General features: G+C 34.4%; 1 protein-coding gene across 1 annotated transcript in view; it reads left to right on the plus strand.

Moving 5' to 3' along the window:
• LOC100920228 (protein adenylyltransferase SelO) overlaps positions 1-27,904 on the plus strand; it is a 68,357-nt gene that overhangs the window by 27,535 nt on the left and 12,918 nt on the right. The window contains exons 12-18 of the mRNA XM_003771854.3: positions 5,580-5,663; positions 12,353-12,482; positions 17,749-17,793; positions 17,898-17,979; positions 18,072-18,164; positions 21,921-22,000; positions 27,195-27,238. Coding sequence (XP_003771902.2) covers positions 5,580-5,663; positions 12,353-12,482; positions 17,749-17,793; positions 17,898-17,979; positions 18,072-18,164; positions 21,921-22,000; positions 27,195-27,238 — 558 coding nt within the window. The remainder of the gene's footprint in view (positions 1-5,579; positions 5,664-12,352; positions 12,483-17,748; positions 17,794-17,897; positions 17,980-18,071; positions 18,165-21,920; positions 22,001-27,194; positions 27,239-27,904) is intronic.

A 27,904-nucleotide genomic window follows, 5' to 3' on the forward strand; every position in this document is an offset into this window, starting at 1 on the left:
GATATGCTCTCATTGGGCTATTATGTGTGGAAGTGTCTTTTGGCAGTGGCAGAAAATTTGAAGAGTATTTCTTCATGAACCAGTTACTTATATAGAATTTTTTTTCTTTGCTGTGGCAATTGAGTTTAAGTGAGTTGCCCAGAGTCACACAGCTAGGCAGTGTTAAGTGTCTGAGGTCAGATTTGAACTCAGCCTCCAGACTTCAGGGCTGGTTCTCTATGCATTGTACCACCTACCTGCCTCATTTATATAGAATTTTAAAGTTGGAAAAGGATATTAGAGATCTTCTAGTCCAACTCCCCTCTTTTATAGATAAAACAACTTAGACTCAGAGAACTTGCTCCAAGGTTTCAAATTTAAGTTGTATATCAGAGCAAAAACTAGAATCCAAGTTAGCTTAACATTCTCCTTTGTCATGCTTTTGTGTTCCATAGCCACAGGGCATATATATCTTATGTGAACCTACTATTTTGGTAGTATGTGTTTTTGGCCACAAGAAAAGAGAATGACTGCTTTAAATTTATACAATTTTATACATATATATGTATATATTTTGTATTATATATATTATGTATATATATATATATAATTTGTATATATACAATATACAATATATAAATTTATAACTGCGGTGGAAAACCTTATGCCTTTTTTATAGTAACATCATAAAAGTAACATCATAGTTATCATGTGATGTTTCTGACTAATTCTCTGAATTAGTCAATCAGTAAGCATTAAGAACCTACTGTACACTGTCACTAGAGATACAAAGATGAAAATGGGATGGTTTCTTGACCTTCAAGGAAATTACATTCTTCAAGTTTAGATATAGTATATGCAAAATGAATATATAAAATAATCTGTGGTGGAAACAGTCACAGCTGGTAAAGGCCTAATATAGGAAATGGCACTTTACCTGAGCTTTGAAGGAAATAAGGGATTCTAAGTGTCAGAAGGGAGAAGTTTAAATATTCCAGGCCTGTGAAAGGCTTGGGGATGGGAAATGGGACTGTCATGAAAAAGGACCCTAGAGTCTGTGAAAGAAAGAAATATATAATAAAGTTAAAAGGTAGGTTGGAGTCTGCTTATGAAGAGTAATCCTTGAGGGAAGAAGGAAGCAGTGGCATTAATTGATAAGGGGAGTGACATGATGAGGTTTTCTTGCTAGTGTTGCCAATCAGGAGCAATTCATGGTAAAAGCTTCTTCAGAATAAGAAGATAGCTGGTAATATCTTCCTGACGTAATCCCATTGTCACTTTCTCTATCAGAGGCACTGAAAATTTCCTTTCTGTGGCTAACCTCCCTAGAAATTTTCTCCCTAGAAAGTTGCTCTTAAAAGAAAATATTAGATGTTACTCTAAAAATACTTTTAAGATCTTAGGATAGCCACTTGTCATTTTCAAATGAAAACATAGATTTCCCACCTTAATGAAAATAAAAACCCTCAAGAAAAGTTAAGTTAAAAAATGGAGATTATTTAAATCTCTTAAATAAAAAGAGATTTTTTATTAAAAAAATAAAGAAATAGAGAATGCTTCAATCTGTATTCAGATTCAATCAGTTCCTTCTCTAGATATGTAGGATTTTTCATCATAAGTCCTTCATGGTAGTTGTGGATGATTGTACTACTGAGAATAATAAAGTCATTTACACCTGGTCATCCCAGAACATTGCTATTACTTTGTATATAGTATATTTCACTTTGTCCGTGGAGGACTTACCAGGTTTATTTTTTCCTGAGAGCATCTAGCTCATCATTTCCCAAAGAACAATAATATTTGAAGCAAGAGAAACTTGCTTTGAAAACTTCTTTCCAATTATTATTGCTAATTGTATTCACACTCTTTATTCTCTCTCTCCTTTAAAAATGTTTTACTATTGACCACTTCCTCCTCCAGTATGCCCACCTATAATCTATCCCCTTCCTTCCCATATCCCATTCCCCTCCTGTTTTCCTATAGGGTAAAATATATTTCTATACCCCAATTGAATATGTATGTTATTTCCTATTTGAGTAAATTCTAATGAGAGTAAGCTTCACTCATTTACCCTTCTCTTACCTCTTTTCCCCTCCATTGTAAAAGCTTTTTCTTCCCTCTTTTTTTATGGCAAATAATTTGCACCATTCTACTTCTTCCTTTCCTTTTCTCCCAGTGCATTCTTCTCCTACCCCTTAATTTCATCATTTTTTTATTTTTACTTTTTATTTATTTAATTTTTTTTTTGCTGAGGCAATTGAGGTTAAGTGACTTGCCCAGGGTCACACAGTTAGGAAGTGTTAGGTGTCTGAGGCCAGATTTGAACTCATATCCTTCTGACTTCAGGACTGGTGCTCTATCCATTTCACCACCTAGCTGCCCCAATTTCATCATTTAAAAAGAAAAAAAGATATTATCCCTATTTTTTTTTTATGATGAAATTCATAGTCAACTCACACCTGTGCCCCCTGTCTATATACTTCTAACTGCCTTAAGAATGAGAACATTTAATGAGTTACAAGTATCATCCTCCCATGTAGGAAAGTAACCAGATAAACCTTATTAAAATCCTTATGATTTCACTTTCCTGATTACCTCCTTATGCTTCTCCAGAATCCTGAATTTGAAAATCAGATTTTCCATTCAGCTCTGTTTCCTGTTTTATTTAATGACCACCTTTTCCTGTGAAATATTATACTCAGTTTTACTGGATAGGTGATTCTTGGTTGTAATCCTAGCTCCAGAATATCATATTTGAAGCCCTCCAGTTCTCTAATGTAGAAGGTGTTAAATTTTATGTTTTCCTGACATCAAGAATCACTATTCTTGAATTGTTTCTTTCTGGATGCTTGCAATATTTTCTCCTTGACCTGAGAGTTCTGGAATATGGCTATAATATTCCTGGGAGTTTTTATTATGGGATCTCTTTCATGAGGTGATTGGTGGATTTTTTTTTTTTCAATTTTTATTTAACTCTTTGGTTCTAGAATATCAGGTCAGTTTTCCTTGATAATTTCTTGAAAAATGATGTCCAGGCTCTTTTTTTTTTTGATCATGCCTTTCAGCTAGACCAAGAATTTTAAATTTTTTCTCCTGGATCTATTTTCCAAGTCGGTTGTTTTTCCCCATGAGATATTTCATATTTCCCCCCCTATTTTTCTTTTTCTTTTCTTTTGGTTTTGCTTTATTGTATCTTGATTTCCCATAAGGTTGTTAGCTTCCATTTGCTCAAATCTATTTTATAAGGAATTATTTTTTTCAGTGAGCTTTTTGTGCCTCCTTTTCCAATTGGCTAATTTTGTTTTTTCCTCATTAGCTTTGTGTATTTTTGCACCTCCCTCAGTTCTTTCCCTAATTTTTTCTCTGTCTTATTTGATTTTCAAAGTTCTTCCATGGCCTGAACCCAATTCTGATTTTTCTTGCAGGATTTGGATGTAGGGAATTTGACTTTGTTACCATTTTTTGAGTGTGTGTTTTGATCTTCCTTGTACCATAATAACTGTGTGAGTGTGGGTGTTTTCTTGCTCATTTTCCTAGCATATAATTCTGTTAAAATAGAGCTCTGTTTCTAGGGTAGAAGGTGTACTGTCCAAACCTTCAATGGGTTTTATGTAGGTGTTTTCAGAGATCCTGTAGGAATCTGACCACAAATCTTCTTTTTCTTCCTTGGAGCTGTTAGATGGTGTTCCTGCCCCACTGTAACTGTAACATCTAGTGTGTTGGCCCGGGTTGTGTTGAAACTGCACACCAGACTCCAATCTTGTTGCTACAGACCCTCTCCACTGACCTTCTGAATTCTCCCTGGTATCCCTGGGCTGAGAGGTCCATAAGCCTCCAGCACTGCTGCAGATTTAAGTGGTCCCATCTCACTGAAGCTAGGGTCTAAGCTAGAGCTAGAGCTGGGGCTGGACCTGGGCTTGCACTGGGATTGTGCTCTGGGTTCCACTCGGGTTTCCCAGACCTTTCCTGCTGACCTTCCAGCTCTTCTTTGGGGGTCTCTGGAATGAGAGGTCTGGAAGCCACCAGTACTGCTGCTGTATTCAGTGGTTGGCCCAGGCATGGGCTGGATCCTAAGGGCTGCACACTGAACGCCCCCCTGATGTCACAGAACTTTCCTGCTGAGTTCTAAGTTGCCTTCGAAAATGGCCGGAAAATGATCTACTCCGTTTTTCTGGATGATCTGATGCTCTAAAATTTGTTTAGAGTCATGATTTAAAGGAACTTGGAGAAGTTTTGGGGAGAGGCTGGGCAAGTTCCTGCCTTTACTCTAGCACCTTGGCTTTGCCCCCCCCCCCCCCCAAACTAATTTTAGCACTACAGTAATAGAAAAAAACTGAGTCAAGAAAGCATCTCAGGATAATTGAAGACTATTGATGTGGCAAATCCCATCAAATAATTGCTTTGGGGTTTATTATTTCAGTCTTTCATCTATTTTAAGTACAAATTTACAGCCAAGAAGTTTTTGTGTATGTGTATCATTTTGGGTATGATGATTTAGTGAGAATGTTTTGGACTGAGAGAAGCGTTGAGTTCTAGTCCCTCTTCTGTGACCACAGGAAAATCCTTTAGTGTCTTTTAGGCTTTAGTTTTCTCATCTGCAAAATGAAGAAGTAAAGCTGATGATCTCTGGGGTGGTTTGGAGTTTTAAAATTTGATTACATCATTTGGGATGTGCATTTTATTTTATTTAGTAGTTATAGAAAGTGTTTTAGTTATTATATTGCTTCAGTATTGTCATTTCTTCTATATATTGAAATATTTTCATTTGACCCTTATAAGACTTTTTTCTCAATTACCTTCCTTTTCTCTATTTTATTAGAAATTAAATGGTGTTCCTGTTTAACCAAGAGGTAATTCAGTTCTATTATGTAGACATCTATTAAAGTGCCAACTATATGTAAGCACATTGGTGGGGTTTCAGGAGACAAAGGAATAGGGGTGTCTCAGGGGGCCAGCGTGGACAATAAAGAGAAAATTTAATTGGGTCTCTGTTTTCTTTGGGGTAGATCTTGTCATTCTTGGGGGATTGAAAATAGATTTAGCCTTAATTTTAAAACTTTTTTCCCTTTAACTGTTTAAAATTAACTATGATACTTGGCCAGCCATAATTTTTTTAATTAAAGCTTTTTATTTTTCAAAATATATTCATAGATAATTCTGTAACATTAGCCCTTGCAAAACCTGTGTTTCAGTTTTTCTTCTCCTTCTCCCACCCCTTCTCCCCTAGGTGGCAAGTAGTCCAATATATGTTAAATATGATAGAAATATATGTTAAATCCAGTATATGCATGCATATTTATACAATTATCTTGCTATACAAGAAAAATCAAACAAGAAAAGAAAATGATGAAGAAAATAAAATCCAAGCAAACAATGGAAAGAGTGAAGATGCTATGTTGTGAACCATACTTAGTTCCCATAATCCTCTCTCTGGGTTAGAAAGCTCTTTTGAGCAGAAGACCATTGAAACTGATCTGAATCATCTTATTGTTAAAGAGAGCCACATGCGTCAGAATTCCAGCAATAAAATTTTGCATGTAAATATTTTATTCAATGTAATTAAAATATATAATTATTTTTAATTTCTCTCCCTATTTTAGGTGTTTGCAATACTGACAACTTCAGTTTGTTATCTATTACAATAGATTATGGTCCTTTTGGTTTTATGGAGGCCTACGATCCAAGTATGTTTTCTGTCTTTCATTTCAATATAAAGTTATCATCTTAAGTTGATGACTAAGTAATAGATAAGATCTAGTAGAGATAGCAATGATAGAGTATCATAATGGCATAATATAAAAACATTGGCTTTGGAATAAAGGACATGGGTGACCTTGGACAAGTCACTTAATCTTATATATATTATAAAATTAAGATGACTAAATTTCTGTAAGACTAAGTTTTCTTAAATATAAAGTGAATGGTTTGGAATTGATAGCTTCTGAATCTCCTTGTAGTTCAAGATCTGTGATCTTGTGATCATCCCAGTTAAATTAAAATATGTCACATTGCTTTATATGAGAAATCATGAGAACCACCAAAATTGTTTTTGATTTGCACTGACAGTAGCACTCTACTTGATTACTTTTATTTTCTATTACCACTTATATCTGCATTCTAAAAACTCATATGGGATTATTTCTCTTGTATTCTAGGAAGGCAGGTCTAAGAATGGAGCTCTGAACTCAAAGTTGAGAAATTTATATTATATATTGCTTTTAAAAACAAAAATCAGTGTTTCAAATATGAGTATCCATTTTAACTTCAAAAATTTTTTCTGCTTCCCACGTTGGTAATACTGCTGTTAAATATCTATCAATTGAGAAATTAGATGACAAAAGTTGCTTTTATAATGCTTTTGAATTAGTTTCTGCTTTATTATTATTATAATAATACCTACATATATTTGAAAAAATATTTTTGTATCAGACTTGTGATTTCATTGATATAGAGAATCTCTCAGTGAGGAAACTTCCTCTTCCAAAGCAAGTTTAGAGTTACTCTGCAACTTAAGAGTATTAAAGCATGAAATGCTGAAGGATATATGACTTGTCCAAGGTGATCTAGCCAATAGTCTAAAGAAGCAGGACTTGAACTTAGGTCTTTCCACCCCCCAGGTCAGCTCTCTGTCCACTGTGCCAAGTTGCGTCTCTTTGAAAAAAATTGGAAATTTTTTTGGAAAAATTGTAATACATATTGTGTACAAGATATGCTGATATAAGTAACTCTAAAAAACCATATGTATATTAAGAATAAGGTTTTTAGAGTTAATTGAATATAGTTGGGTGTTTTTCCTTTTTGAAGAGGTCCAAAATGACATCTCTATGTTAAAGTCAAATTACAATGTGTCTGACTATGGCTGATCAGACCAATATGAGCTCGGAATACTCTGCCAGAGGTTGGACACAAATGGTTCATATGAGCATTTGGAGGAGATGCTATAACTTTGCATATTTCACGATTCTTCTGAGCTAATTCCATTCTGCTTTGCTCATAGAGCAGCGTCTGATGAGGGCACGCCATGTTGGGCAGTCCTGTGCCAGTGTCTCTCATGTCAAACAATAGATTCCAAAGTTCTTAAGAGAGACCTTGAGAGTGTCCTTATATCACTTTTTCTGACAACCTTGTGAGCACTCGCCATGTGTGAGTGCTCCATAAAATATATTTATATACAAGTGATTGAATATGTAGAGATATAGATATACATATAGGTGTCACTGTAGCTATGAATACAGATAAAGTCTTTCTGTCTCTGTGGCTTTTTGTTCAGTATAGTATGATTTCTGGGGCAAAGAGTAAGAATCACTTATTGCTTTTATTTACATAATTCCAAATAGTTTTCCAGAATAGTTGGACTAGTTTACAGTTCCACCAACATCATATCAATGTGCCTCACTTTCCCAACAATGATTGTGTCAGTTTTTTGTTATATATGCTGATTTTCTTGCTATGGAGTGATACCTCAGTTTATTTTCTTTGCATTTGTCTGACTATCATTGTTTTGGAGTATTCTTTTGTTTTTTTCTGAGGCAATTGGGGTTAAGTGACTTGCCCAGGGTCACACAGCTAGAAAGTGTTAAGTGTCTGAGCTCAAATTTGAACTCAGGTCCTCCTGACTTCAGGACTGGTGCTCTATCCACTGTACTATTTAACTGCCCCTGGAATATTCTTATTTATGGTTATTGATAGTTTGAGATTCTCCATTTGAAAACCATTTCTTGGGGAATAAAACTTAATCATTTTGTATTAAGTAAGGGTGTACTTTCATATAATAATATAAAGACTTCCCTCCTTAATGCCCTTTTGCAGAACATGATTGAGAAGCCACTGTGTATTTCTGTTTACTCTTCATTCTGTTTATTCTCATGATTATTTCTGTATGTTGTTTTACTTGAGTCTGTCTTTAAATATTTTGAAGAAAGTTTATTTGTATTCATTTGAATAAAAAGAAGCAGAAGTAGTTTCTCAGAAGTTTTAGCAAAATTCTTGTTATATAACTAGTAAAAATCCACGTTTTTAAAGTCCACATGTAGATTGAATTGCATGCTTGGGATTATTCTATTTAAATGAGTCATCCAGCTATGGATAATAATCCCCAGTTATTGTCATGCATCCAGTGGATGGTAACTAAAATATTAGTTGATAATGATGCTATGAGGTGAAAAAAGGCAATGTCACTTTAAAATAGAAAAGATCTTTCTACAGTTAGAAAAAGCTATACCTTAAACTAGAAAATACAATAAAGGGGCAGGGGAGGGGGAGAGAAACAAAGTGGCATTTAAATCGTTTTCCAGAAAGGCTATTGTATAGCAAACTATTGGTTTGAGGAGATGGCACAATAGCAGACCCACAAATTAGGTAACATTTATGCACTAAAACAACTCTGAAGCAAAATCATTTATAGGTTTTCATATGGCAGCTTTTTTCATATTTGTAACATAGTCAAAACTATTGACAGTAAAAAGAAAGCAAGACATCAAAACTGTTAGCCATAAAATTTCCATATAATGCATAAGTTATTTATATTGACATATTCTTTAAGATAAAATAAACACTTTAGTACCTAAAAGAAAAATATTTTTGTGTGAAGGAAAATATTTTGTCAAAGGATGAAAAATACTGTAGCTATTAAAAAAGAATATTTTGATACTTTAAAAAAGTAGGAAAAGAATTTTGTTTTAATAAAAAATGTTATCCGGATATGAAGAAGCACAGCTTTTAAATAGATTTTGGGTAGTTTTGGGTGGAAAACTAATTGGAGCAAATATAAATACCCCAATTACTTTTTGAGTATTGTAGAATGATGCCTTGGTTGTGTACTGTTTATTGTTTTAAAGATGCAGAGAAAAAACTTTTACTATTAGAAACTATGAGAAATATGAGGCTAACAAAGATTTTCCACAACACTCAAAGAGCTAGAGGGCCATGTTGAGGATTTCAGCTGCAAAAGATTAGAGTATTTTGATTTATTTGCAAGTATTTATTTTGTAACTAAAGAGAGTAAAACCATAACAAGGGGGAGAGAGAAAAAATAATATAAAAACTTAAGAGTTACTGAAAAATAACTGAAAGTAAGGAATCATTCATTTAACCCATTGAACACATAGGAAACATGCATATGATTGAAAGAACCAGATGTAGGAACATGATATGGAAACTTAAGGAGAACTGAACACACTTTCATACATAGTGCCATTGTTATTTAAATCAGTATTAAGCAGCAATCAGATTGCTAAGGGGATATTTTATAAACCCAACTGGAATAATAGCAGAATTTATTTTGAAGGTTTAGAATTTCAAGGGAAATAGAAAAAATACAACTGAATGAATTTCATAGCATTACCAGACCTCAAAATATATTATAAAACAATAATCACCAAGACTATTTGGCACTGTTCAAAAAACACAAAGTATATAAGTAGAACACATTAAGTGACAGAAGAAATTGAAAACAATATAGTCCACTGTTTAATAAGCCTAAGCACAAAACTTATTAAAGGATCTCTTTTTTGATGAAGAGCTACTGAGAATACTGAAAAGTAGTTTGGCAGAAATTTGATACAGGGTATTATTTTACACTGTATTCTACAATTAGTTCAAAATGGATTTGAATCCTAAATATAGATGGTCATCATATGGAAACAAAATTTAAAAACATTGAAAGGAAGTACCTTTTATATCTAGAGCTATTGTTATAATCCTATTTATTAATAATATTTGTATATAAATAATATTTATATATTTATCTTCTCTACAAACACAGAAGTATATACTTTGTTACTATAGGTCATATATGAATGTATATAATACTAATATGTAACAATTTTATATTATATAATCACATATATATATAGTGCTCTCCTCACTTCTCCATCTTGAGCCCTAGACAAACCAGTCATCCTTTTCTCTCCATTCCCTTGTTCCATTATCCTGTCACTGACATTGCTCTGTGAAACCCTAACCTTGGTTTAGTCCCTCCATCTCTGCCTTAACATTTCTTAAATGCAGCTGAAACATGTTGCAGAAAAATCATGAAACAGTGCTGATGGGGTCCACTGCAGCATAGCAATATTTTTATACTTCTTTAATTAATTCGCTATCCAGCAGCTTTCCCAGGTCTTTTCACCCCTCCTCAAACTTCCCAACCCCCACCCTCACACCTCTCTGAGAGTCTTGTTTGCCTTACATTTCACTCAAAAAGATTGAAGCCATTTGCTGAGACCTCCAATTTTACCCTCCTTCTCATCTCACATCACACATAAGCTTTCACCCACTATCTTAAACTTAACACCTGCATTATTCCTTGTGTACAACACTCTGTCTCCTTACTTTGGATATTCTTACTTCTTTCAGCTCTAAATTAATTTAATATCTACCTTCTGTAAGAAGTCTTTCACAACCTCCCACATCCTTCATTCCAATGTCTTCCTGTTGAGATTGTTTCCAGTTTGTTCTTATGTCATGTTTGTACAGAGTTGATTGTAAATCTTTCCCCTTATATTGTGATATTGAAGAAAGTGACTTTTTGTCTTTGTCTAGTACATAGCAGAGTGGTACATAGTTAAATAGTTAATACATATTTGTTGAGTTGGTGACTTGATAACAAAAGAATTTCAAGTATATATAATTAAAAGCTTTTGCATAGACAAAATCAATGAACATAGAATAAGAAGAGAAACTATAGAGTAGGATAAAAATATTTGCATCAAATATTGATAAAAGTCTAATATCTCATATTTGGTGAATTAGTACAAATACATAACATTGAGAGTCATTTCCCAGTAGAGAAGTGGTCAAAGAATATATAGACTAATGGATTTCAAAAGAAGAGTTTGTTATATAAACAATCACATAAAAATATTCTCCACATAATAATGGTAAGAGAAATGCAAATTAAAACAGCTCAGAGATTTGTGCTACGTAAATTTGCAAAGACGACAAAAACAACACAAAAACACTCAATGTTGGCAAGACTGGGGAAAGACAGGCACAATGATACATTGTTGAAAGGGGTAGGATATGAGACAGTCATTCTATTTATATCAGTTTTGAATCATGTAAGAAAGGTGACTAAACTGTCCATATTCTTAGATTGAACCATCCCACTACTAGACATAACCAAAGGAAGTCAAAGACAGAAATAAAATTTGAATATATTTTAAAACATCAATAGAAGCATTCTTCTTTGGTAGCAAAGAACTAAAAACAAAGTTGCACTCATTGATTGGTGAATGTCTGAAATGAATAGTATATGAATGTAACAATGTTGTTATACAGAAGAAAATTACAACTGAGGAATTCAGAGAATCATTTGTATAAAACATGCTTTTGAATGAATTGATACAAAGAGATATAAACAAAACCAGAATATATATATACATAGTAATTCCAGTGATTTCAGAGAAATGGTCATTAAAAAGAACCAAAATTCATAATAATATGAAACTATTCTCAGAGCACTCATAATAAAATATTTCTCTCTTCTCACAGCTGAAAGATAGGGGATTGCTAAAGTAGAATGTTGTACATATTGCCATTTTCGATTACTCCAAAGAAAGGGTTCAGTCTGGATCATTTTCCTCCAGAAATCACTGTCTTTTAAGTAAAACAAAATTTTAAAAAATGTCTAAAAAACACAAAAGATATGCTGAAAGAATAAGAGAAAAACTATAGAACAGTGGAAAGATTTTAATATGTACAGAATTACACAGAACAGTAAGGCATGGAGAGGATTTGACTTTTTTTTGGGGGGGGGGCAAGGCAGTTGGGGTTAAGTGACTTGCCCAAAGCCTCATTACTAGGAAGTACTCAGAGTCTGAGATCAGATTTGAACTCAAGTTCTTCTAACTCTAGGGCTAGTGCTCTTTTCACTGTTCTACCTAGGTGCCCAGGATTTGGCTTTTATTTATTTTTATTTGTATTAAATTAATTAATTTATTTTTTGCTAAGGCAATTGGGGTTAAGTGACTTGCCCAGGGTCACACAGTTAGGAAATGTTAAGTGTCTGAGATCAGATTTGGACTCATGTCCTCCTGACTTCAAATCTAGTGCTCTATCCACTATGCCACCTAGCTGCCCTGATTTGGCTTTTATTAATGTAGGAAATAACCCAGACTAGTGTAAAAAAATTCAAATAGTGGTCTTTAGCATCTGTTTTAATTTAGTATCTAATGCAGGAAAATAGCAGTTGTGATGATGTGAAAATTTGTAAGCAAAATGTTTTCCTTTGTGAGGTAAATATTAGAATTTAAGTTACTGTAGTTCTTATATTTTTACTGTCTGAATTAAATATTATGAGAAGGATTTTTATTAATGTATTGCATAGCAAATATTGTATTGACCTATATGCAGAATTGTGTTTTGTTTGAAACAGATTTTGTACCCAATACATCTGATGATAAAGGAAGGTATAAAATAGGAAACCAGGCCAGTGTTGGAATGTTTAATCTGAACAAGCTGTTACAGGTTTTAAATCTTTTACTGGATCCTAGTCAAAAGCAGCTGTAAGTATCTTTAACCACATCTTCATATTAAAAAATTAGAATTTCTGTAATTAACATGTTTGGAAAAAGGTGAGGTCATAAGATTTCTTTTAATAACTTTTAATAACTGTATTGTGGTAACTTTTATACCATTGCAACAAATTACATATAATGGCAAACAAAAAAAGTTTTAACTTCTATGTTGAAGTTCGGTTTCCATATAGCAGGAATAGAAATCATAAAATATTTTGTTATTTCCTCAGAATATTGTAAAATTTTATATAGTAAAAAGTTATTGGCTCCTTGAATGCGTGAGTGCGGCTAAAATTTACAAAGCAATAGTTTGCTAAGCAAAGAAATAATGTAAATAAGTGGTGTGTATAGGAATGTTAAAACTTTTAAAAAAATTGTTCATTAAAGCAGGTCTCTTGTGAGATCTTTCTTAACTTGGCTGTAGTTAGAATTTGTAAAGTATTGTATACTGTAAAATACATAATAATGTAGCTACATTTATTTGAAAATACTCCATAGTTTCCCATTATTTGAATTGAATCTTTGAGATTTGGAATAACAGTTTCCATGACTTTTTCTTCCCCTCTGGGACCATTTCTTTTTTTTTTTTTTTTTTTTTAATAGCCTTTTATTTACAGGATATATACATGGGTAACTTTACAGTATTAACAATTGCCAAACCTCTTGTTCCAATTTTTCACCTCTACCCCCCCCAGATGGCAGGATGACCAGTAGATGTTAAATATATTAAAATATAACTTAGATACACAATAAGTATACATGACCAAAACATTATTTTGCTGTACAAAAAGAATCAGACTCTGAATTATTGTACAATTAGCTTGTGAAGGAAATCAAAAATGCAGGTGTGCATAAATATAGGGATTGGGAATTCAATGTAATGGTTTTTAGTCATCTCCCAGAGTTCTTTTTCTGGGTATAGCTAGTTCAGTTCATTACTGCTCCATTAGAAATGATTTGGTTGATCTCGTTGCTGAGGATGGCCTGATCCATCAGAACTGGTCATCATCTAGTATTGTTGTTGAAGTATATAATGATCTCCTGGTCCTGCTCATTTCACTCAGCATCAGTTCGTGTAAGTCTCTCCAGGCCTTTCTGAAATCATCCTGTTGGTGGGACCATTTCTTGAAACTTAAATGACAACCCTCTCTTTAAGAGACAAATAGGAAAATAGAAGTTGAAGAAATGTGGACACAAAGGTAAATTTGTGGGGCAGCAAAATGGAGAAGAAAAAAAATGTTTTCTTTTACCATCTGCTTTGTCTTCCAACCTCTTTGGCTCTGTATTAGATGGAAGAAGAATTTAGTGCTCTATAAACATTTGTTCCCACAAAGTATTTCCAGTATTCACCAGTAGACCCTTTGCTGGGTTTTGTGACTACAAACCAGTTGTGAATAATGTGTTGTTTGGGGTATGTTTTAAGAATGAACTAGCCAATTGAGGCAAGTTTACTTAAGTTTATGTACTCAGATAAAATCTTGAGAATGTGCAAATAATTACATAATTTACTTGAAACTAAGAATTGTTTTGTTCTTTGCATTTGTAGCCCTTGAGAGAGGGGAAGGGAATAAGTATTCACATAGCAATTATTGTATGCTAGACTCTATGCCAAGTATTTTGTAATCTCATTTGATCTTCACAACAATCTTGTGAGGTGTAGATGTTATTAATATCCTCATTATAATTGAGGCAGGGGATGTGACTTAACTAGGCTAATGAGTATGGATTTGAACTCAACCTTTCCTGATTTCAAGTCCATTGTGCCAGTCATCTGGCTGCATCAGTACCTAGCACAGAGCATGGCATGTAGCAGGTACTTAAACACTTGTTGATTAACTTACTGTGTAATTTGAAATAGAGTTTATTTTGTGTGAAAATTGGCTTAGATTATATACCCTTGTATATTTAGCATTAATTCCCTGGTGTTATTTTGGGAAATGATTTGGTTTTGGGGATGTAAATTTTTGTTATATTGGGTGAGCTTCTGGCCTAATGGATAGAATTGACTTCTAAGAAAGGAAGACATGAGTTCAAATTCTGTTTGTGACATACAGTAGCTGTGTGACCTTAAGCAAGATCACTTTTTTTTTTTTTTGTGACTGAACAACAACAACAAAGCCCTTTATTATTGTTCATTCACATTTAACCTCTTTATGATTCTCTTAGATCCTGTGTTTTAATTTCAGAGTTCCTTCATAGCCCAAGGAATTCTGGAAGTTCTCTATTTTCATGAAAGACCCACTGCCCCCTCCCTATACCCTGTAATAATATACTTAGTTTTTCTGAGTAAATTATCCTTCACCATAATTAAGCCTATATCCTTTGCCTTCTGGAATATGGTATTTCAAGCTTTTTCTCCTTCAAAATGGTGGCTGCTAAATTGTGTGTGATCCTAACAATGTTACTTCTGGACTTGAATTTTTCTTTTTCTCCTCTTTTTCTTCCTTCCTCCCTCCCTTCCTCCTTCCCTCCCTTTCTTCCTTCCTCTTTCCCTTCCTTCCTCCCTTCCTCCTTCCCTTCCTCCTGATGAGGTTTGGCTTCCCTCGATTCCCAGTCAGGAAGCCGAAAATGATGAGGTTTGGCACAGAGCAGGGAGTTGTGGGAACCCCCTTCTGGTCAGCGCAGATCCTTCGTAAATGAATTATGAACCCGAAAAGTTAAACTGGCAAAAGAAGTTTATTATTAGAACTGAGAAGTCAGCTTTTGCTAGGAAGACTGACTTCTTTAGTGGTAGGTCTTGACAGAGAAGTAAAGATTTAGCAGAGAAATCCTCTAGGAGAGAAAGTTTCTAGCAGAGAAATCCTGACAGAGAGGTAAATAAGATCCTGTTAGGGAAATAGATGAGAGAGATAAAGAGGGAGTGACACTGAAAAGAGATTATCTTTTCAGCAAGCAGATGGTTGCAGCTATGTCAAGGGGAGAGAGAGGTTCCTTGGCATGATTAGGCCCTCTGCAAGGGACTGAGCTGAAGGAAGCTTGTTTTATGGGCAGCTCTTGGTGGGGGCAGTTTGAGCTGGAATCAGAATAGAGAATCTTGGAATTGAATGAGTGTTCCTGGACTAATCTCCTACTCAATAGAGCTGGATAGAAATCTCAATCTCTAGCTGGGGCTAAGTAGGAGTAGTTCTGGACTCAGCTAGTCCCACCCAGATAACAGAATGAAACCATTTTATCTTGATTCTCTGGGGCGGATCTCTCAGGGGAGAGCTTCTCTGAGGGGAGTTTCCCAAGCTTTCCCCAGCAAAGTCCAGGAGAGAGAGTTTTGCGGCTCCCCTCATTACTTCCTTCATTTCTTCCTCCCTCCCTTCCTCTCTCCCTTCTTTCCTTCCTCCCTCTCTCCATCCCTCCCTCCTTTCTTTTCTTCCTTCCTTCCTCCCTTCCTTCTTTCCTTCCTCTCTCCCTCCCTCTCTCCATCCCTTCCTCCCTCCCTCCCTCCCTTCTTCCTTCCTTCCTTCTTTCTTCCTCCCTCCCTTCCTCCCTCCCTCCCTTCCTTCCTTCCTCCCTCCCTCCCTTCCTTTCTTTTCTATTTCTTCTTTCCTTTTGTTCCTTTCTTCCTTCCTTTTTTCCTTTTTATTCCTTCCTTCTCTCTCTTTTATTTCTTCCTTCCTTCCTTCCTTCCTTCCTTCCTTCCTTCCTTCCTTCCTTCCTTCCTTCCTTCTTTCCTTCCTTCCTTTTTCTTTTTCTTCCTTCTTCTCTTCCTCGTCCTGTTGTTTCCCCTTTTCCTCTTTTCCTCGCTCCATTCTGAGCAAGTTATTTATCTTAGAGCTCTACATAACTTTCAAGATTATGAGTTGCAAAAAAGCTATTGACCTTACATTGGTTGAGGGAGTTTCCTCACCTGGGAATTACCTATATGCTAATGAAATCACAAGTCAGTTCCCATCTCTGCCTCTTTGCCACTTATACTGCTAATCAAATATAGAAAGGAGTAAATTCCAAATGGACTTTTCAAAACATGGATATAAAAAAAAAATTTGACATTCATGTTTTCTGTTAATGATGTGCTGCATCTTGACTTTACTCTTTGAAGTACTATTTAATGGGAACATGATTTGTGTGATATTAAATGCCTTACAATGCCTTTTCTTGGCAAATATACTAGAATAGTTTGTCATTTTGTTCTCCACCTCATTTTAGAGATGAGGAAACTGAGGCAACAGGATTAAATGACTTGTCCAAGATCACATAGCTAGTAAGTGTCTGAGGCCAGATTTAAACTCAGGAAGATAAGTCTTCCTGAGTGCAGGCCTGGCATTCTGTTTACTGTACTGCCCAGCTGCTCCAATATGTACAAGTTGCTATTATTTCACTATCCAAAATTGATGAAATAAGCTCTTTAAAAAATAGTTTTTCAATCTGTTGCCTTCACAAAGAGATTCATTCAGTCAGTGAACAAGTCTCTTATTTGCCAGCAGTAACCATCCCAAGAACTGAGGGTACAGAGAAAGGCAAAAATAGTACCTTTCTTTAAGGAGTTCATATTCTAATAAGATAGACATATATAGCATATAAAAAAAGCTTAATGTGGAGAGGATATATATATATGTGTGTGTGTGTGTGTGTGTGTGTGTATATATATATATATATAAATATAGTTGTTGGAAGGTATAATCAGAGGGAAATCATTAACATTAAAGGGGGGAGAGCTTCTTGAAGAAAGATGGATTTTAGTTGCCATGAAAGAATCTACGAGATTGAGGTGGGAAGGGGGAACATCCCAGAAATGGGAGACAACCACTAAAGACCCATGGTCAGGACATGGAGTATTGTTTGCAAGGAGCAGTTTGGAGGCCATTGTCATGCAGTCATCAAATAAGTTGAAGGGACGTAAATTTGAAAAGATTGGAAAGTTTGAAAGGGGCTCTCTTATGAAGGTTTTTAAAAGCCAAACACAATTTTTCATTTGATCTCCGAGCTGTAACAGAGAATGACATAGTTTATTTAATAGGGGGAGATGTAGTATAGTCATCATCAATATTGCTAAACCAAAATAGTTTGGGAATAGTTGCTATGTAATGCTAGCATATCAATAAATTGATTTTCATCAGTTAAATTAAACAGTGTCTATTACTGTATATGCAATGTATTGCGGTAAGCAATGAGAATACAAAAATGAAAGAGTACACAGTTTTTGTCATCAAGCAGTTTATGGTTTAGTAAAGAGACACTTAGCTATGTGACACTGCTTTAAATTTGATATAGTTGGTTTTCTTTAAAGTATAATTATATAATATACTTTATTTTGTTTTCACAGTGCTGATCAGATTCTTGAGAGATATGCTACTCTGTATCATACAAGGTATGTCATTTCTAAGTACAGGTTTTTAATTCTCTTAAATAGCTTGAAGACAAGCTTGAAAAAATGAATAGTTTTAAAAATATTATTGCCATTTCTACTTTCAGATTTAAAGAACTCTTCAAAGCTAAATTGGGTCTCCTTGGTGAAAAGGAAGGTGATGATTTTTTGGTTGCATTACTACTACATGTAAGTTCTGTTTTGCTTTGAACTATTGCTTGATTTAGGGACAGAAGATAAATTAGGATAGAGATTTATAGGAATGTAATTACTTTTATTAGCTCATGGAAGAGACCAAAGCTGATTTTACAATGACATTTCGGGAGCTCAGTGAAATAACTCAGGACCAGTTGAAGAACCTCAGCATTCCTCAGGTATTAATGTGTGATACTTCATTTTTCATAATTCCATTTTAGAAATATTTTCCTTTGATTTTCATGCATTGAATTAGTACCACATTAAGTGGGAGAAAATTCTTGTATTTTTTTTTTTTTTTTATTTAATAGTCTTTTATTTACAGGATATATACATGGGTAGCTTTACAGCATTAACAATTGCCAAACCTCTTGTTCCAATTTTTCACCTCTTACCCCCCCACCCCTTCCCCTAGATGGCAGGATGACCAGTAGATGTTAAATATATTAAAATATAACTTAGATACACAATAAGTATACATGACCAAAACGTTATTTTGCTGTACAAAAAGAATCAGACTCTGAAATATTGTACAATTAGCTTGTGAAGGAAATCAAAAATGCAGGTGGGCATAAATATAGGGATTGGGAATTCAATGTAATGGTTTTTAGTCATCTCCCAGAGTTCTTTTTCTGGGCATAGCTAGTTCAGTTCATTACTGCTCCATTAGAAATGATTTGGTTGATCTCGTTGCTGAGGATGGCCTGGTCCATCAGAACTGGTCATCATATAGTATTGTTGTTGAAGTATATAATGATCTCCTGGTCCTGCTCATTTCACTCAGCATCAGTTCGTGTAAGTCTCTCCAGGCCTTTCTGAAATCATCCTGTTGGTCATTTCTTACAGAACAGTAATATTCCATAATATTCATATACCACAATTTATTCAGCCATTCTCCAACTGATGGACATCCATTCAGTTTCCAGTTTCTAGCCACTACAAAAAGGGCTGCCACAAACATTCGTGCACATACAGGTCCCTTTCCCTTCTTTATAATCTCTTTGGGATATAATCCCAGTAGTAACACTGCTGGATCAAAGGGTATGCACAGTTTGATAACTTTTTGAGCATAGTTCCAAACTACTCTCCAAAATGGTTGGATTCGTTCACAACTCCACCAACAATGCATCAATGTCCCAGTTTTCCCGCATCCCCTCCAACAATCATCATTATTTTTTCCTGTCATCTTAGCCAATCTGACAGGTGTGTAGTGGTATCTTAGAGTTGTCTTAATTTGCATTTCTCTGATTAATAATGACTTGGAGCATCTTTTCATATGACTAGAAATAGTTTCAATTTCTTCATCTGAGAATTGTCTGTTCATATCCTTTGACCATTTTTCAATTGGAGAATGGCTTGATTTTTTATAAATTAGAGTTAATTCTCTATATATTTTGGAAATGAGGCCTTTATCAGAACCTTTGACTGTAAAAATATTTTCCCAATTTATTGCTTCCCTTCTAATCTTGTCTGCATTAGTTTTGTTTGTACAAAAACTTTTCAGTTTGGTATAATCGAAATTTTGTATTTTGTGATCAGTAATGATCTCTAGTTCTGCTTTGGTCATAAAGACCTTCTTGTATTTTTTTGTAAAAGAAAGTTAACCAGACATTTAAAACCTACCAGTTTCTCTCAAATTTCCCAATTCTTTACCCCACAAGTGAATTATTATTCTTGTTCTAATTGGATGTAGTCTGTATCTAGAATTTATATTATGTATTATGTATTCTGCTCTTGATCCCAGTCTTTTCTCAGCCTTTAAGAAGTCTTACCATGAATCTAAGTTATGGGATACTCTCTGTATTAGAAAATTTAAAAAATTTTCTTTCAGGTTCTCACTAGAGAATTCCTTTATTTCTTCTCTCTCAAGTATATTTGAATTTCAGTGCTTAAGTGCTTAGGTTATCTTAAAGTCCATAGGGCTTGAGACAAAAACTAAGCCACAAACTCCCTCATTGGCCTCTTCTATCTACTCTGGGTAAAGGTTGGAAGTCATACAAGTGGGATCTCATCACCCTACCTATATTCATTCCCAAGTACTGGCAGGTATAATCTTTTTTCTTGACCTGATTTCTGGATGCTAGAGGTAGTAACAATTTACTTCTTTCCAGTGCCTAACTATTCCCTAAACCAGGTATCCTCATGCCTGTAAGAGGAGTTAAAGATTGGTTCTCCCTTTTATCACTTACTGTTCTTGAAAAAAGGCATGGCACTTCCAAGAGGAAGGCAAATCCAGGGACAGATTAAGGACAGGTTGCTGGGACCATCAAGAGCACTGGAATATTTATTCAGACTCTGAGCTAAGAAACTATATAAAATTTGTATTCTAAGATTTACCTTTAGAGTTACTGTCAGCAGTAGCATTTGTATAAATAAACCTTTGATTGTATATATAAACACTTGATTAGTACTTTTAAAAATAATGCTGATTTTCTTTAAAGCCTTGTTAGGGAATGAATCTGGATCAGAAAACTCTTCATGTCATTTTCAGTTCGTTCCTGTTTTCATGATAGAAGGATAGTTAAAAAGTCTTATGGATTTTAAATAGTAGAAAAAATTTTACAATATTTTTTTTCCTTATCACAGCTATATTTTGTAATCTAGTAGTTATGTGAAATCTGCAATTTGCTTAAATTTGAGGGAGAGAAATTCTATCCATATTTTTTATATAGTGCTCTGAAATGTTCAGTTGTCCAGAAAAATCTGTAACTATCAGTAGTTCAGTGAATTTATATGGAAATATTTTATAATGAATAAGAAGTTTGAGTTCATTCTTTATTTTCTAAAAATTTTCATTCTTTTGTATGAAAACAATGAAATTGCTGATTAAAATAGATTTGTACAGATTGTCCTTGACACTTCTTCTCTTCCACCTCACCTCTGTCTTTTAGAATTACAAATTTCCTCTAAGGGATACTACTTCAGGCTTCTGAGTTCAATTAAGTACTCTTTTTTTTTTTTTTTTTTTTTTTAAACTCCTCCCCACCAATATCATGTATTTGTATTGTATTTACTTAAAGATATACATGTTGTTTCCCTGGGTAGAATGTAAGCTCCTTGAATATATAAGATGTTTCATTTTTGTCTTTCTATTTTCCAGTGCTTAGTATCATGGCTGGCATATATACTCAACACTTAGTAAATATTTGTTATATGTTTGGTAAGCTGAAATTTTTATGTACTGTTTCTTAAATCAGAGCCTGCCACTGAAATTCATTTCCATAGATTTAATCCTAAAATGGAGTGACATGTGGCCAAAAAAAAGATATTCCTTCCCTTCTGTTTTAATTCATATCAAAATAACATCCTTTTCAAATTATTTGGACACTCTAATACTTAGCCTTGAACACTAACAATTAAATGTGCGAAGTTCTATTGTAGATACAGAAGATAAAACCGAAAAAATTTGTGCCCCAGCCCCAGCCCTCATAGAATTTAATCCTAATAGGGGCAATAAGATGTGTACATAGGAAGCTGTAATACCAACTGGAGTAAAAGTGCAGCAAGAAAGCACAAAATGCTAGATGAGGTCACTAGAGGAATAATAAATGACTTTCATCTAAGTAGAATCTGCAAAGAATTTATGGAATGATAGCACTTCACTTGGGAATCATAGAATCAATCAATCAGGAAACATTGATTAAGCACCTACTATGTTCTAGGCATTGTGCCAAGCATTAATAATACAAAAAAAAGACAAAAGATAAATCTCTATCTTCAATTGGGTAATGGAAGCTAGTTATTTGGGGAATGGATTAGAATCTAAACTTTGTATATGCTGAGTTTGTGGTGCTGATGGAGGACATCCAGGTGAAAATGTGTTGGAAGCATTCAATATCATAGGGAGAACATTTTAGCAGTTTGAAGGGAATATGAAATGATAAGAAAACAAAGTAGTAGTATTGTAAATGTCTGAAAATATATTTTTCCTTTAGGAATTCTGGGCACTAAAAATCCTTTCAAAGCAAGAACTCTTTACTGACTGGGTGTCCATGTACCTTTTGAGACTGAAGAGGTAAGGTGATCCATCTTAGAAAGTTGTTATAACACAACCTTATATTCTTGGCAGTATAGCTTTTTCTATTCCTTTTCAGGACTTTGCATTGTGTAAACTGCCATGGTAACCTTTCATTTATCATTTCATTTAGTTGGGCATTGGGAAATAAGTAAAAAAAAACAAAAAGCATTTACACAGTCAAAATAGATGCCCTAATCCATATGTTAAAACAATACCCATCATCATAGGCCAGTTCCTAAAACTCAGTTCAGGGGATGATTACTTTTACTTTAGATGAAATTTTCATATGTTGATGTTCTGTTTTTCTTTCTGCATTTTCCAAATGTGTAACAAATTAGGGGCAATAAAAGAAGAGGCTGAGGAAATGGAAGTTCTCTTAGTGGTGTGCATGTAGAAATGGCAGCTGATCATTTTGATAGCAAGGAGAAGGCAGAAAAATTATGAGAAGAGAAGTAGTCTACAAACTTCATGACAGGGTACAGAAATGGATATTTCATGGCAATGACTAAATCACTAGGAAAAGGCCAAATTACATTTATTGAAATGTGAGTCTTAATTCTTTCTCTGTTGTCGAGTTGTGGAATGAAAGTAATCTTAAGTTCTCATCTAAATCAGGGTTTGCGTTGCTATGTACACTGAGGAAGGGAGTACCTGTGAAGATGAAATTACAAATTTTTGTAGAGGAGCATGGGGGGCCCCACCAGTGGTGTGGCCTGTTGTGATGTGTGTTTGGAGGCAGAATAGAAACTTCTAGCCTCTTTCTCCCCACCTCCTTCTCCAAGAAAGACTTTCTTTCTTGCCAGGAGTCAATACTTAGCTCCTCTCAGAGAGAGGGAGTACTGGGCTAGATGTATATTTAACTGCTTCCTTAAATATTATTCATTGAAGGGGTATGAATAGGTTTGATCTGATTTTGTATTTCTTTGTCATTTAGGGGAGCAAGGGGAAATCCCAAGTCCCATATCAAAGCTTGACCCCTTTACTACCTAATAACAGTTCTACAATGAAGATACATAGAGAATACAGAGAAACCCATTTATCCAAATCATTACAAAACAGAAATCAGAGAGAGTATGAATAAGAGACTATGTGCCAAACAATCCAGAGATTAGATTGTTAGAATTAGTTAGAAGCTCTCCTATTAGGATCAAGATAACCTGATTTCATCAAGACAGAGGATCCTGGATCTCACCTCACAGTAAATCATGCCTCAAATCTCAAGAACAGCAATTAGGGGCTTGAGGAAGACTGATTACTCTTCTCATATCTTCCCAGTAAACCTTTTCCTTCAGCATCCTGAAGTAAGCTCGGAATCTACAGTCTCTTGAAATCAGAAGATTTCTTGGACTGCTTAAAGTGTCCCTGAAAGGGGGGGGAGGTAGTGGAGAAGAAAAACTCTCCTCTCACCAACTCCATCCCACTTCCTATGCAAGTCAGGACCTTCATCTCCTCCAGGAAGGAGAGAGTTCCATTTCAGTAGGCTTTGGGACAGAGGTTATACTTGAAACATTGATATATTCTATACTTAAGATAGGGAAGTAAATAAAAATTTACTTCTGTGGTCTAGCTGTACCAGATCTAAAATTATATTATAAAGCAGCGGTCATCAAAACCATTTGGTACTGGCTAAGAAATAGAGAAGTTGATTAGTGGAATAGGTTAGGTTCACAGAACAAAATAGTCAGTGACTATAGTAATCTAATTTTTCACAAACCTAAAGGCCCCAGCTTTTAGGATAAGAATTCTTTATTTGACAAAACCTGATGGGAGAACTGGAAATTAGTATGGCAGGAATTAGGCATGGACCCGCACTTAACACCATATACCAAGATAAGGTTGAAATGGGTTCATGATCTAGACATAAAGAATGAGATTATCAAGACATTACAAGAACATAGGATAGTTTACCTCTCAGATTTGTAGAGGAGGAAGGAATTTGTAACCAAAGAAGTACTAGAAATCATTATGATCACAAAATAGATAATTTTGATTATATTAAGTTAAAAAATTTTTGTACAAACAAAACTAATGCACATAAGATTAGAAGGGAAGCAATAAACTGGGAAGCCATTTTTATATTCAAAGGATCTGATAAAGACCTCATTTCTAAAATATATAGAGAATTGACTCAAATTTTTAATAGTTAAAACCATTCTCTATTTGATAAATGGTCAAAGGATATTAACAGACAGTTTTCATTTGAAGAAATTGAAACTATTTGTAGTCATATGAAAAGGTGCTCCAAATCACTATTGATCAGAGAAATGCAAATTAAGACAACTCTGAGATACTGCTACACACCTGTCAGATTGGCTGAGATGACAGGAAAAGATAATGATGAATGTTCGAGGGGATGCGGAAAAACTGGGACATTAATGCATTGTTGGTGGAACAATGAGCTGATCCAACCATTCTGGAGAGCAGTTTGGAACTATGCTCAAAAAGTTATTAAACTGTGCATACCCTTTGATCCAGCAGTGTTTCTACTGGGCTTATATCCCAAAGAGATCTTAAAGGAGGGAAAGGGACCCACATGTGCAAAAATGTTTGTGGCAGCCTTCTTTGTAGTGGCAAGAAACTGGAAACTGAGTGGTTGCCCATCAATCAGAGAATGGCTGAATAAGTTATGAAATAAATTATGGTATATGAATGCTATGGAATACTATTGTTCTGTAAGAAACAACCAGCAGGATGATTTCAGAGAGGCCTGGAGAGACGTACATAAACTAATGCTGTGAAATGAGCAGAACCAGAAGATCATTGTACATAGCGACAAGAAGACTCTATGGCGATCATTTCTGATGGACGTAGCTCTCTTCAACAATGAGAGGATTCAAGCCAGTTCCATTTGTTCAGTGATGAAGAGAGCCATCTATACCCAGAGAGAGAACTGTGGGAACAGAGTGTGGAACACAACATGGCATTCTCACTCTCTCTGTTATTTGCTTGCATTTTGTTTTCTTTCTCGGTTTTTCTTTTTCTTTCTTCTTGGTCTGATTTTTCTTAAGCGGCAAGATAACTGCATAAACATGTATGCATATATTGGATTTAACATGTATTTCAACATATTTAACATGTATTGGACTACCTGCCATCTAGGGAAGGGGATGGGAGGAAGGAGGGGAAAATTTGGAACAAAAGGTTATGCAAGGGTCAATGTTGGAAAAATCATCCATGCATATGCTTTGCAAATAAATAAACAACTAAAAATTAATTAAAAATAAAACAAATAAATTAAAATAAATTTAAAAATTTACTTCTTAAATGATTCAGTTAGGATAGTTAATAGGATAAAATCATCAATTATCTAAAAAGTATATAGAATATTTTGGATGATGCTGAATAAATGAGGGTATTAACTGTTTGTGATATTTGTGATCTATTCTCACCCTTGCAAAGCCTTGTGTTCCCAATGTTTCTCCTTCCCTCCCCACATCTTCCCTCCCCTAGATCTCAACTAATAGGTTAAACAAGTGCAGTTCTCCTCCTCCTCCTCCTCCTCCTCCTCCTTCTCCTCCTCCTCCTTCTCCTCCTTCTCCTCCTCCTCTTCCTCTTCTTCCCTGTCTCTCTCTCTCTCTCTCTCTCTCTCTTTTTTTTTTGAGGCAAATGGGGCTAAGTGACTTGCCCAGAATCACACAGTTAGGAAATGTTAGGTGTCTGAGATCATATTTGAACTCGGGTCCTCCTGACTTCAGGGCTGGTGCTCTATCCATTATGCCACCTAGCTGTCCCTATGTGCAGTTCTTCTAAACATATTTCCACATTTATTATGCTGCACAAGAAAAATCATATCAAAAAGTAAAAAAAAAATTAAGAAAGAAAAAAACAGGTGAAAATACTATGTTGTGATCTCATTCAGTCCCTGAGGTTCTTTCTGGATGCATATGACATTTTCTATCCCAAATCTATTGGAATTGTCTTGAATCACTTCATTGTTGAAAAGAGCCAAGTCCATCACAGTTGGTCATCACATAATCTTGTTGCTGTGTATGTACAGTGTTATGACCTATCTTTAGAAATATTAACAACACTTATGTGCCAGGCACTGTGCTGTTTTTTTGTTTTTGTTTTTTTACAAATATGATCCCATTTTATGCTTCCAACAATCTGAACAGTAAGTGTATGAAACCATATTTGAACACGTCTTCCTAATTCCAGGTCTGGAGCTCTAACCATTGTACCACCATTTGTCTCTAAAAAAGAGGAAAAATTTCTATATGTATCAAAATAATTATTATGATTAAAATATTATTATAAAATAATTATTTTATATTGGCAAAAATGGAAAATAAAGGGATATATACAATTAGCAAATGGTTGAATAAATTGTGGTATATGAATGAGGTAAATATTATTGTGCTATAAGAAATGAGGGCATTGATTTTTTAATGACAATTTGACAATTTAATGACAATCTGAGGACTTTTGTAAACTGATGAAAAAAGAAATGAACAGAAACAGGAAGACAATTGACACAATGATACTATAAAAAAAAATCTTTGAAAGCTGTAAGAATAATGATTAATACAATTCATTAATATAAATATATTTCATGAATCCAGAGGAACAGTAATGAACCATGCTGTTAATTTTTTAAAATAGAGCAATGGAGAGGGGGGTTGGTACAGAAGTAGAACATTGGCATTCACTTTCTTTTTTTGGGGGAGAGGCAATTAGGGTCAAGTGTTTTGCCCAGGGTTAAATAACTAGCAAGAGTCTGAGATTGGATTTGAACCCTAATCCCATTAATTACAGAACTGATGATATAATCATTGTACCACCTAACTGTTCTATGTTCACTTTTTTTTTCTTTTTCTTTTTTTTTAATTAAAGCTTTTTATTTACAAAACATGCATGGGTAATTTTTTCAACATTGACCCTTGCAAAACTTTTTATTCCAAATTTTCCCTTCTTTCCCCTTACCCTCTCCCCTAGCTGGTAGCTAGTCCAATACATGTTAAATATGTTGAAATACATGTTAAATCCAATATATCTACATTCACTTTCAAATGAAATTACTGTATTATTAGTTTTACTTAATGGTTTTATGTTGCTACAGAAGACCTTACAAAATCTGTAACTGTCTATAGTGCAAAAATAAAACACCAAAAAAATTAAGAATGAAAAGTAATGCATAAAAATAAAAATAGACATATTTGATTAATTTTTCCTTTTATATGTTCATATTTAGTAATGTAAATGACTCAGATTCCAGAAGAAGAAAAAGAATGACAAGTGAGTCAATTTATATATTTAATTAGCTTTGAAAAAAATATCAAGGAACAAGTTTTTAATCTGAAAATATTTATAAGGGAACAGAGTGTTCATTTAACTAGATCAACTTAAGTGTATGATTAAGCATTGGGATAAGGATTATGTGGCATGTTCTCTATTTTATCATATAATTTTTATGTTATTTGAAGACCTACTATCTTCATTTTACTAAGTTTATATGTGATTTCTGATGTATAAATTGTTCCCAAAACAGTGTCCCTGGTGAAGGGATAGTGGATGAAGATGTAACTATTTTAAAAAATCAGGAGCTCTGGGGCAGCTAGATGGCACAGTGGATAAAGCACTAGCCCTGATTTTAAGAGAACCTGAGTTCAAATCTGGCCTCAGACACTTAACACTTCCTAACTGTGTGACCCTGGGCAAGTCACTTAACTCAGCCAAAAAACAAAATCAGGTGCTCGTTTTATTAACTATTAATATGGTTTCTTAAGACATCCAAGTGTTTTTATTTTGAAGTTTAGTTTTGGTTCTCTAGTCATTTGAATTTGAAGCCTGCCAAGATTTTAACTTCCTAATTAAAATTTATTCAGCACTATATTCATTGGAATGTTTATTCATTTCATAATAAAGATTGGGAATATTTCAGATTCTGTATGTTCTTAGAAT

The sequence above is a fragment of the Sarcophilus harrisii genome, chromosome 5, assembly GCF_902635505.1.
Source record: "Sarcophilus harrisii chromosome 5, mSarHar1.11, whole genome shotgun sequence".
Lineage (NCBI taxonomy): Eukaryota > Metazoa > Chordata > Mammalia > Dasyuromorphia > Dasyuridae > Sarcophilus > Sarcophilus harrisii.